This window comes from Dendrobates tinctorius, unplaced genomic scaffold, assembly GCF_039654945.1.
Source record: "Dendrobates tinctorius isolate UK_male_01 unplaced genomic scaffold, ASM3965494v1 ptg000028l, whole genome shotgun sequence".
Lineage (NCBI taxonomy): Eukaryota > Metazoa > Chordata > Amphibia > Anura > Dendrobatidae > Dendrobates > Dendrobates tinctorius.
In genome coordinates this window covers 22245472-22258131 of record NW_027361696.1, presented here as the reverse complement: position 1 = coordinate 22258131, position 12660 = coordinate 22245472, and the positions used below count along the sequence as shown (strand labels likewise).

Sequence of the window (12660 nt, the reverse complement as noted above, 5' to 3'; positions counted from 1 at the left end):
TGGTTACCAATGTAAACATCGTGTTTCTAAGGACCACGGGGCGAGATAGAAATCTGCCACCTGATAATGAGGATGACGATTGGACCTCAGGAATCTCAGACTGGATTAAAGACAGCCGACGCCCTAGTCTGGTGCTGGTGATTCCTTCTGGCTTGTCAGGTCTTGGTTTTCAGTTCTGTTCCAGTCATCTAAAGCTAAGTTTTTCTGCTAATGTTCACACTTGATTTTGTTGGTCTATTCAGTTTTTTGTGTGGTCAGCCAGCCCTGGCTGGGGCTGCGCTAAATTTCCACTCTTATTTATCTGTGTTGTGAGTTCATTTTCCCCTTCGTCACTGAGGTCTGGTGAACTCCCTATTCTGGTAAAGGAAGGTAATGAGCCTGATTATCAGGCACCTGAGCCTAATGAGGATGACTGGCTGAGTGGAGTCACTGACTGGATATAAAGCTGCCGACGCCCTTCTACCCCTGCGGGTGATTTCTCTGTGGACTTCTAGGACACCAGTCTGATTCCTGCTTACCTAAAGCTAAGTTTTCTGCTTTGCCTGTTTGCATTTATGTTTTGTTTTTGTTTTCCTTGCTTTTCTGGATTCTGCCATTCTCTGCTGGGATGAGCTGAATCTCCTTTTGCCGGTTGCTCTGTCTTCAGAATATTCCTGAGTACTGACATAGCTTTTTTGAAGCCTAGCGTCTTCAGGGCCTTTTTCACTGTCAGTATGTTGGCTCTTATTTTCATAGGGTTTTTCACGGATTGCAGACAGCAGCCTTCCTGTCCTTTCCTATCTAGGTAGTTTGGGCCCCGTCTTTGCTCAGTCTATCTTTCTGTCTGTGTTAGTGTTTTCATCTTGCTTCACCGTCATTATATGTTGGGGGCTGCCTATTGCTTTGGGGTCTGCTCTGGGGCAGTTTAGATTTCCCCTTTCTTTCTTTAGGCCTATTAAATTCTCCGGCTGTGATCGAGGGGTCTAGGGCATCGTAGGAACCCCCCATGGCTACTGTTAGTTGTTGTGATATGATCAGGGGTCTGCAATCCGATAGCTGCCAACCTCTCTGGTTTTCTGGACTTAGCTAGCATTTCTGTTTTTGCCTCCTATGGTGACTCAATCATAACAGAATCACCCGCCATACCGCAGATCCTAGGGTACTCAATAGCAGGAAAGAATTGTGTTTAAAAAAAAAAAAAAATGATGTATTTAGTGAGAATGAGTCTGCGTCCTTGCCTCCTCATAGGAGTTATGACTGTGCTATTGAACTAAGCCCGGGGTGTAAATTTCCCAAGGGTCGGCTCTTCAATTTATCTGTACCCGAGCACGAGGCTATGCGGTCCTATATTAAGGAGGCGTTGGAGAAGGGTCATATTAGACCATCCTCTTCACCCTTAGGTGTCGGTTTGTTTTTTTTGTGGCCAAAAAGGATGGTTCTTTAAGGCTTTGTATTGATTATCGTGCCCTCAATAAAATTACTATTAAATATCAGTCTCCGTTACCCCTGATTTCGGATCTATTCTCTAGAGTTAGAGGCGCTTGCTGGTTTACCAAGCTTGACCTCAGGGGGGCGTATAATCTTATCCGCATTAAGCAGGGGGATGAATGGAAGACGGCGTTTAATACTCCGGAGGGACATTTTGAGTACCTGGTGATGCCTTTTGGGCTCACTAATGCCCCTTCTGTCTTCCAGTGCTTCATGAACGATATTTTCCGAGACTTTGTCGATAAATTTTTGATTATCTATCTGGATGATATTTTGATCTTCTCCAAGGATTGGGATTCTCATGTGGAACATATTCAGACTGTGTTCCGGATCTTGATGGAGAATTCCCTGTATGTCAAAGGATCGAAATGCCTTTTTGGAGTACAGAGGATTTCATTTTTGGGATTTATTTTGTCTCCGTCAACTATTGAAATGGACCCGGCCAAGGTACAGGCCATTTATGATTGGGTTCAGCCCACTTCTTTGAAGGCCCTCCAGAAGTTTTTGGGTTTTGCTAATTTTTATCGGAAATTTATAGCAAAATTTTCTAGTATTGCCAAGCCATTGACTGATCTGGCTAAGAAGGGTGCTGATGTGTTGAATTGGTCTCCGGAGGCTGTTGCTTCCTTTCAGGAGCTGAAGCGAAGATTTACCTCCGCCCCAGTTTTGCGGCAACCTGATGTCTCACTCCCGTTCCAGGTAGAGGTGGATGCTTCTGAGATTGGTGCAGGAGCTGTTTTGTCCCAAAAGGATCCTGTAACATCTAAAATGAATCCCTGTGCTTTCTTTTCCCGAAAGTTCTCTCCATCTGAACGTAACTATGATGTGGGGAATCGGGAACTGTTGGCCATGAAATGGGCATTTGAGGAGTGGAGACATTGGTTGGAGGGAGCTAAACATCAAGTTGTGGTCCTCACTGACCAAAAGAATTTGATTTACCTAGAGTCGGCTAAACGCTTGAACCCTAGACAGGCTAGGTGGGCCTTGTTTTTTACACGTTTTGATTTTGTGGTCTCTTTTCTTCCTGGAACTAAGAATGTCAAGGCAGACGCCCTCTCTAGGAGTTTCTTTGCTGATTCTCCTGTGGTGACCAAGCCTGCTACCATCTTAGGCGAAGGGGTAGTTCTTTCTGCCATCTCGCCCGATTTGAGACTTGCTCTGCAAGAGTTCCAGGAGGACAAACCTGAGCGTTGTCCCAGTGGAAAGTTGTATGTTCCTGACCAGTGGAAGAAGAGAGTGATGTCTGAAGTTCATTGCTCTGCATTGGCTGGTCATCCAGGTATTTTTGGTACTAGAGATCTGGTGAGTCGCTCTTTTTGGTGGCCCACCTTGTCTCATGATGTCAGGAATTTTGTGCAGTCCTGTGGGACGTGCTCCCAGTCTAAATCTTGTTCTCGCTCTAGTGGGTTGTTGATGCCTTTGCCGGTCCCCAGGAGGCCATGGACCCATATTTCAATGGATTTCATCTCTGATATGCCTGTCTCTCAAAGAATGACTGTTATTTGGGTGATTTGTGATAGGTTCTCTAAGATGGTTCATCTTGTACTACTCCCTAAGTTGCCATCTTCCTCTGAGTTGGTGCCCCTGTTTTTGCAACAGGTGGTTCGCTTGCACGGGATTCCTGAGAACATTGTATCTGACAGAGGAGTTCAGTTTGTGTCTAGATTTTGTAGGACTTTCTGTTCCAAGCTGGAAATTCAGTTGTCCTTCTCCTCTGCTTTTCACCCTCAGACCAATGGGCAGACAGAGAGAACAAACCAGACCTTGGAGTCGTATTTGAGATGTTTTATTTCCGCTGATCAGGATGATTGGGTTTCATTTTTGCACTTGGCCGAATTTGCTTTAAATAATAGAGCTAGTTCTGCCACTTTGATGGCACCTTTTTTTGTAACTTTGGGTTTCATCCTCGATTTTCTTCAGGGCAGGTGGAGCCTTCTGCCTGCCCAGGTGTTGACACTGTGGTGGAGAGAATGCACCAGATCTGGGACCAAGTGGTGGATAAGTTATCTCTCTCCCAGGAAAAGGCCCAGCGGTTTTCCAATCGACATAAGACCATTGGTCCCCAGTTTAAGATTGGTGATATGGTGTGGTTATCATCAAAAAATATTGCTATGAAGGTGGCTTCTCCTAAGTTTAAGCCTAGATTTATTGGACCTTACAAGATTTTGGAGATTATTAATCCGGTCTCTTTTCGTTTGGCTCTTCCTGTCACATTTAAAATCCATAATGTGTTCCATAAGTCCTTGTTGAAGAGGTTTGTTGAACCAGTTGTTCCTGGGGTGGCACCTCCAGACCCTGTATTGGTTGAAGGTAACATGGAATATGAGGTAGAGAAAATACTGGATTCCCGTCTGGCTAGACGGAGACTCCAGTATTTGGTTACGTGGAAGGGTTATGGTCAGGAGGATAATTCCTGGGTCTCTGCCTCTGATATTCATGCCAAAAGATTGGTGCGTGCCTTTCATCGGGCTCACCCTGATCGCCCTGGTGGCGTGGTTGAGGGTTCGGTGACCCCTCCTCAAGGGGGAGGTACTGTTGTGAGTTCATTTTCCCCTTCGTCTGGTGAACTCCCTATTCTGGTAAAGGAAGGTAATGAGCCTGATTATCAGGCACCTGAGCCTAATGAGGATGACTAGCTGAGTGGAGTCACTGACTGGATATAAGGCTGCCGACGCCCTTCTACCCCTGCGGGTGATTTCTCTGTGGACTTCTAGGACACCAGTCTGATTCCTGCTTCCCTAAAGCTAAGCTAAGTTTTCTGCTTTGCCTGTTTGCATTTATGTTTTGTTTTTGTTTTCCTTGCTTTTCTGGATTCTGCCATTCCCTGCTGGGATGAGCTGAGTCTCCTTTTGCCGGTTGCTCTGTCTTCAGAATATTCCTGAGTACTGACATAGCTTTTTTGAAGCCTAGCATCTTCAGGGCCTTTTTCACTGTCAGTCTGTTGGCTCTTATTTTCATAGGGTTTTTCACGGATTGCAGACAGCAGCCTTCCTGTCCTTTCCTAGCTAGGTAGTTTGGGCCCCGTCTTTGCTCAGTCTATCTTTCTGTCTGTGCTAGTGTTTTCATCTTGCTTCACCGTCATTATATGTTGGGGGCTGCCTATTGCTTTGGGGTCTGCTCTGGGGCAGTTTAGATTTCCCCTTTCTTTCTTTAGGCCTATTTAATTCTCCGGCTGTGATCGAGGGGTCTAGGGCATCGTAGGAACCCCCCACGGCTACTGTTAGTTGTTGTGATAGGATCAGGGGTCTGCAATCCGATAGCTGCCAACCTCTCTGGTTTTCTGGACTTAGCTAGCATTTCTGTTTTTGCCTCCTACGGTGACTCAATCATAACATATCTGTATTTGCCAATTTGCTTTTTGTCCCTTATTAGATTGGCCTCTTTTTGCTCTGTCTCAGAATATTTCAGAGTGCTGATATAGTGGGAGAAGTCTATTGACTTCAGGGTTAATTTTGCTATCAGAAGTGCTGGACTTTATTTTTGTAGGGTTTTTTGCAGATTGCAGACAGTGTCTTTCCTTTCCTATCCTTTCTAGTTAGTTTGGGCCCCATCGTTTGCTCAGCCTATTTTCCTGCCTGTGTTTGTGCTTTCATCTTATTTCCCCGTCAATACATGTGTTGGGGCTGTCTTTCCTTTGGGGTCTGCTCTGGGGCAGTTAGTTTTCCCCTTTTCTTGCTTCAGGCTTATTTAGTCCTCTGGCTGTGACGAAGCGTCTAGGACCATCGTAGGTACGCTCCACGGCTGCTGCTAGTTGTGTGGTTAGGATCAGGGATCTGCAATCTGCATAGTTCCCAACCTCTCTGGTTTTCTGTGACTTAGCTTGTTTTGTTTTTTCCTCCTCGGTGACCCAGTCATAACACCACGCATGCTCATATTCAGATCTCATCCCGAGATCTCGGGAGCCGAGATCTGAATCTGAGCATACACGGGCTCCGGCGGCCATTTTCAGGGAGGCCACCGCATCGCAGCAATGGAGCTGCCTGGGCCTCCGGGCTTTGGGAAAATGCCGGAGGAGCCCCGACACTGGACAGAGAGCCTCCGCAGCCACCCCCCAGCACAGCGCCCCCACGCTGGACAAAGAGGAGCCGCCAATCCCCAGCACAGAGCCACTACAGTGCAGATGGAGTAGCCGCCGATCCCCAGCACAGAGACCCGCAGACAGCACCGCTGCCACCAATGAGGTAAAAGGGGGATGATAACTCCACGTACACCCTCCCTTTGTCATCAGGACCACTCCCCCGCACCCAGCATATAAGATGACACATGGCATATAAGAAGACCCCCGACTTTTAAGAAAATGTTCTATTTTAGCTGGAAAAGTTGGAGGGTCATCTTATATGCCCGGTCGTCTTATACGCCGGAAAATGCGGTACCAAAAAGGGGCCCAGGGTGTGAGCCGTATATGGCAGAATGGAGGATATATACCAGAAAGGACCCCAGGATGGGATATATACATACCAGGATGGAAGACATATACCAGGATGGGAGACACATATACCAGGATGGGGGACATATATACCAGGATGGGGGACATATAGACCAGGATGGGGGACATGTATAGAAGGATAGAGGACATATATACCAAGAAGGTGGCCATATATACCAGGAATGGGTACAAATATAACAGGATGAAGGATGTATATATCAAGGATTTATATTCTAGGAATGGAGACATATATATCAGAATGGATGACTTTTACAGCAGAATAAAGCCCAGGATGGAGGACATATATGCCAGGATGGGCGCAGAATGGTGGACATATATATACCTGGAAGTGGCACAGGATGGGAGACTGTATATCAGTACAGGAGACATATATACCAGGAAGAACATATATATTAGGATAGGCCCACTTTAGGGGACATGTATACTAGGATGCAGGACATACATACCAAGAAGGTGAACATATATTCCAGGAATGGATACATATATAACAGGACTGGGGACATATATACCAAGAAGGGGGATATATACAGTATATACCAGTATATATACACTAGAATGAAGGCCATATATTCCAGGATGGGGAACAAATATACCAGGAAGGTACCAAGGATGGGGGACATATATCACAGGATGGGGGACATATATACCAAAAAGGGTCCAGGATGGGGGACATATATACCAGGATGGGAGACATTAGCACAGGATGGGGGACATTACTACATAGTGAAAGTGCGAGCGAATAAGTTTGTCTTTATATGATTTGGAATGCTACAAGGGCCTGTACATCTGACCAACATGCACTAGGGGCTAGGTTCAAATTTTGCATCAGGGCCCAATGGACTCTAGCTACGCCACTGTCTAATAATATACCAACCTCCTAACTACCAAGCTCTACTACAGCAGTCATTACTCTGCTTTCATTACAACTACTAGTGTGATGATGACACTTCTACTACTATTGCCACCAAACAGACACTCACCAAGCAGCCCTCCTGCAGTTTCTCCAACATCTTTCAGTATTCCGCCTTGAAAAAAAAGATAAATATAATCATATCCTCTATATGTTAATTATTACAATTTTTAAAAATGTCTTTCAACACTCCTGCACTTGATACTATGGGAGATCAGTACCAGTTAGCTTCCTAAACAACTGCAAGCTTTCAGCTGCAAAATATTTTTCTCAAATTCCACCATATGGAACGCGTACAAAATCACAATAATACTAGAACACCGTACTGAGGAAAAGACTTAGCTGTAGTCGAACATGACCAATATCTGACTTATCAGTATCGGATAGCATTAGTAAGGAGCAGTAATATAGTCATACACATGAGACATCATAAACCACTCAGGATACAGCCATTAAGCTTATGTGCAGGTGTTTTTTTTTTTTTACAATCATCAGCCTCAACTATCATTGGCCAAATAACCATGGACCTTCCCAGCCTGATAATATAAGCCCCAAGCTGTCTGCTTTACAATGGCTGGTTGTCAAAAATAGGGGAGTCCCCATGTCATTTTTTAAAAATAATTTATTTATTTAATTATTATTTATTATTTATTTATTAAATAGGTTATATAAAGTTAAACACCCTGTAGTGCCCTATGAAAGGCAATAAAGAGTGCAAGTTTATTATATGAGGTGGCGTGACATTAAATATCTACAGGATATTTATCACTCTATTCTGAGTGTTCTGGCTGTGAATTTACTCTATTTGGCTGATGAAAATTTGGGTTTCCATTAAGAATTGTGTGTAAAAATTAGGCGGCATATGCATGTTCCTTGTGCCGTCAGATTTTTTTCTCACACCCGTAAGCTTGTATTGGCAAGTTCCATCCAATATATGCGGCCACTCGCAGCACTCTGAAAATTTTTTTCCTCAGTCTGATTAGAGCTGAGGGAAAAAATGCAGATGAGCACGGACTCATTTAATAACATTGGTCAGAGTGCAAGGCAATGTTTTCTCACATTGCACTCCTCCTTGTTATATGCCAGTGTAAGTAAGCCCTTAAGCAAATCTTCAAACTCTCCTGCATTTAATTCGGTAGAACATCGGTAACAGTTGTCACCCTACTGCAAGTTTTCAGCTGCAAAAACTTTTTGAACTATCACATGGAGCTCATACAAAACCACAATATTAATGGTGCACCGTACTGAGGAACAGAAATTTCTGTGGTCGAACACGACCAATGTCTGACAGATCTGTATCGGATGGAGCTAGTAAGGAGCAGCAAAACAGTCATATACTCGAGAAGTCATATATCACTCAGGATACAAACACTAAGTACCTTTACCTGTATTTTCTAAGAGATTTCCTCCAGCGTCTGAAAAATATAATTAAATTTGCTTTAGTAACATTTTAAATATTTTTACTTTCGGCTAAAAAAAGAAGAGAAATTCTAACATAATAATTTATACACAAAACTCAAGATAAAAAGCGGATTGCACCGCTGTTACCGTGTGACTTCAAATGATGTGTGGCATACAGAAGCCCAGCAGCTGGGAATCTCGGGTGCCAGACCTGGAAACAGTCAATCCTGGGAATCCATGCAAAGAGAAAAGGTCGCACTCATCGAGATCGAAGTTTCACTGATTTATTGACATATCACGGGACCCGTTGAAGCGCTCGAGCAGCGCGAAACGGCCGTTGTCAGCCTTTCTTGCACTCCTTATGTCACTCCCCCGACTTGACATGTTCATGATATGTCAATAAATCAGTGAAACTTCGATCTCGATGAGTGCGACCTTTTCTCTTTGCATGGATAATAATTTATACAATTGGGTAAATCATTAACTTTCGATCTGTTGTATCTACTGGTGATTCGAATGTTTTGATTCTTAGTTGTTGGTACAGTTATTACTCTACATTTATGTCACACATTGTATCCTCTTATACTGAAGTGTCTTCCACATGATTACTCACTGAGGATTCCTGAAAATATTCCTGGTCTTTCCTTGGTAGCTGATGGTAAGATGCCTATTCGGAGAGAAGATTAGCATTAGTAAATGGCACTCGTAGGTTCTCAGCCATTGTACCTACACTTGTAGAATACAGATCTCTACCATTTTCTTTGATAGATTTTGTTTTCTGTTAATATCTTTGTCCCTTTATTTTGTAATTTTCCGTTCTGTTGATCACATGGTAAAGTAACGTTCAAACACATCCTACCATCATCCAGAAAAACGGACAACCTTTCTTCCGTATGAAATCCCAATAAATTACATTTACAAGATCAAATACAGTTTCCCTTGTTAAATAAAAATTGCAATTATTCTGTAAAAATCATACAGTATATTATCCAAATGTTTTGTATGGGAGCCAATTTGAATAATCAAAATACCAAGAAGACTTGTGCATGTTGTTATTTTTTTAACACAGATTTTCGGTACATGAAAAAAGTGACGATAGAACAAAACTATTGATTAACATTGACCTATTTTCCTTTTTAACGGACAAAATTCAGACAGAAAATACAGTCATGTGAATGTAGTCTTAGGGTGATATATTCTGTATAGATGTTTAGATCGTGTGGGTTGTACAGTATGAAATGTCATGTTTTTCCCTTCTAGATGAACCTTTACTTCCATTTTAGCAAGTCGTTTTTTTCCAGGACCCCTTTCCTCAATAATCGTTATTTATTACACTTTTTGGTACATTTTAGGGCTTAGCCTATCCAGGCTAAATTTGTTTTAGAGTGTCCTTATCTCCTCTCTTAAAATTTTGAACATTATTCGATATTATTGATAGTCCAAAACCAGTGTGGAACCCAGAAGGTCAGGAAATTTGTGCAGCTCTTGTAAACGAACAGAAAGTACTGACCTGGATCATGGACCAAGGTTAAATGAAACGATATGTTAATCTATAGTGCAGACTTTGTCTATTGTTGGATTCATAATATTTTATACTTACTCCATTTAACTTCTGTGGGCTCAGTGTTGTATTGATATTTCCATGATCCTAAATAAAACATGAATATTACTTGGTTAAAAATAACATTTCTTTAATGACCAAGTTACAGAAATTGTTAAGAATAATCATATTACCTTTTATCCCATTAGTTGTTATTCCTATAAATAAGAAATAAGTAGATTTATTAGGACTGTATGCTTTGAAGGAAGTTTCCTGTGGCACCTAGTGCAGTACCACAAGGAGAGCTGCATAACATGAGCAATCTTTATTTAGTGGCTTTTTAGACATCTTTATTATGCTTTACTTCTCGTGTCCTAAATTAGTCACCTACTTAAGTCTACTAGACTTTCACTACAAAGAATATAATGGGTTAATACAAGATTTACCTCCAAAAAAACATGGAGCCAAAGATCCATAGGCCATATTCACGGTATATCCAATGCTTAAGAGTCCAAAGGGAATTGTAGGATGTTGAACCGTATGAGTGCTAAAGCCACTGCCATAGCTATATTCCACCCAGGAATATTCGGATCCTGGGAAATTTTTCCAAGCAAAATCGTTGGAAGATTTGTTGTCAAACTGAATTTCCAGAGAATTTGAGGTCTTGGCTATGATAATGCCCAAATTTGTGTCAAAATCTTTTTCTCCAATTAGATTATAACCAAGGCCAAAGGAATCAGTGTCTCGAATGCGTGAAAGGAATGAGCCAAATGGTTTGTCATTATATGTTCCTCCAAGGCCAAGAAGCAGAACCTGGATGCCCTGAGTACTTTGGATGGAGAGTGGAGAAGATACATTTAGTTGGACCTGAATGAGATCCCCAGAAGCCACATTTTTGGTTACATTGACTGTTCCAGACTGGTATGCAATATTAGTGCTTTGGGAAGCCGTTATAAGCACCAGATCATATTTACTTTGGAAGGACAAGCCTGGGACTAAATATGAGGCTCCCCAGCTCCCAACGGGTTTGAGTTGTTCATAGACATGGCTACAGCCATTGTTATTCTCAGCACATGTGTGTCCAGCCATGACAGCAATCGGATTGTCGGCAACCACTCTGCTACCAGAGAGGTCCTCCTTACTCTGAATCTGGAAAGCCAAGTAAGGCGTCAGCTTCAAAGTGAGCTTGTCCCCTTTAGTATAATTCATGCCATTTACGGTGACAGATCCCTTTAGGTAGACTTCAACATTTGTTACGGTTTTATAGGCAAGTACAAAAAACTCTTTGTATTGATTTTCAGGTCCATTTGGAGGGGTGATGATGTAATATTCTACCCCTAGTTGCTCTACTGGGTAGATCAGAGCCATGTCGCCACTATTGCCTTTGTAATTTCTGGACATGACAGTGATGTCTGCATCCGCCTCAACAATAACGGAACATGTGCAGTTTATTGTCCCTCTCAATTCATCTTTGATGTCTATTGGAATTACTACAGTTTGTCCTTTCTCAACCGTCACCTCCTTCTGAAAGTCTAATTTGTTTAGAGATACCGAAACTTTAGCAGATCCTGAAGCCGCAGTCACCAGGATCTGTCTGTCAGGGAGCTCTTCAGAGATGTCATTCTGCATAAATGTTGTGATAAAGCTTGTTCCTGAGGATGTCACTTCTGTAATTCCTTTAGATAAATGAGTAGAATATTAAACCTTATGTTAATTATATAGTGACATCAAAAACACTAATAAAGTTGCACTGGGGTGGAGAGAAGGGAATGATAATGTCTGAACTTCCCCCTTTTATTGTACTGAATGCTCAGAGCTAATCAGATGTCTCTCTAACAACACCTTTATCCTTTACCTCTCGTGTCTAACAGAAAAATAGGTATTCACCTGCAGCTGCATCCCCCTCCTCTCCACCGTTTATGTCTTCTTCTTACCAAGAAGATTAATAAACATTTATAGATAAATCACAAAGTTTTTTGTTTCTTTAATTCAGAAAGATATTATGTTATTTGTGACATTCATGAATTCCATTGAGCTGTAAGAATGTTTAAGCGAGTATTTAAAAATACTAAAAAGATCTTTTTTGTCTTCTTCTTTTCTTTTTGATTGTCTTCTTCTTTCCAGTCACCAGTGCTGTCTTTATTGAGCCATATTTGGTGCCTTTTTGCATCTTCGGAACAAGCCACAACATTATTTTGCCACATGACACATGTCATGATGTGGCTTAGTCAGCACAGGAGATGCCAAAAGTCACCGGTGCCATAATGTACCGAAGATGAAGTGATTGGAGAAAAGAAGATAGGTAAGTGCATATCAATTTTAATTTTTTGTAAACCCTTCCTGGCACTTTTGAGCTCAGAAAAAAAGTTATATTTTTAGTATGGACTCATGCAGATGTCCGGTTTTCGTGTACGACAGATTTTCTCAGATAACTCTCATACATATGATAGTTTATGAGGAAAGGATCTCCAGCGTTGGATCAAAATTTAAAATTTAAATATTTATTTGAAAAAAATAAAAAATAAAAAAAAGTACACAAAATTAATGGACATAGGAACAGATGGGGTCTCAGGTGGATTAAACCAATGCGTTTTGAACTAGCCGGTCTTATTCATGGTTAGTTAAAGACCAATACTGCAGTCTACATACAACACAGATACACGTAACGGTCAAAGTCAATGGATCTGTTAAAAAATCTGACCGCATTCGGATAACATCCAAGTGTGGTCCAATTTTCACGGACTATCAGAAAGCAGAAGGTGGAGAAATTTAAAAAAAATTCCACACATGAAGAATCTGAAAGGAGAAGGTGGAGAAATATTTTTAAATTTAGTATCCAGGTAGGAGAAAATTGGATGACTCTTGAACCACACTCTGATCAAACGTTGATCAAAG

At 41.9% G+C, this 12660-nt stretch overlaps 1 protein-coding gene across 24 annotated transcripts in view; it reads right to left on the bottom strand.

The window, feature by feature from the left end:
* Positions 1 to 12660, bottom strand: part of LOC141085206 (uncharacterized) — a 144940-nt gene that overhangs the window by 82451 nt on the left and 49829 nt on the right. For 23 of the 24 annotated variants that reach the window (XM_073570453.1, XM_073570452.1, XM_073570451.1 and 20 more), the window contains 6 exons: positions 10212 to 11441; positions 9960 to 9983; positions 9826 to 9873; positions 8839 to 8892; positions 8210 to 8239; positions 6895 to 6939 (listed from right to left, as the gene is read on the bottom strand). In XM_073570453.1, the coding sequence (XP_073426554.1) occupies positions 6895 to 6939; positions 8210 to 8239; positions 8839 to 8892; positions 9826 to 9873; positions 9960 to 9983; positions 10212 to 11441 (1431 nt within the window). The remainder of the gene's footprint in view (positions 1 to 6894; positions 6940 to 8209; positions 8240 to 8838; positions 8893 to 9825; positions 9874 to 9959; positions 9984 to 10211; positions 11442 to 12660) is intronic. The other variant, XM_073570456.1, reaches the window with a different exon arrangement.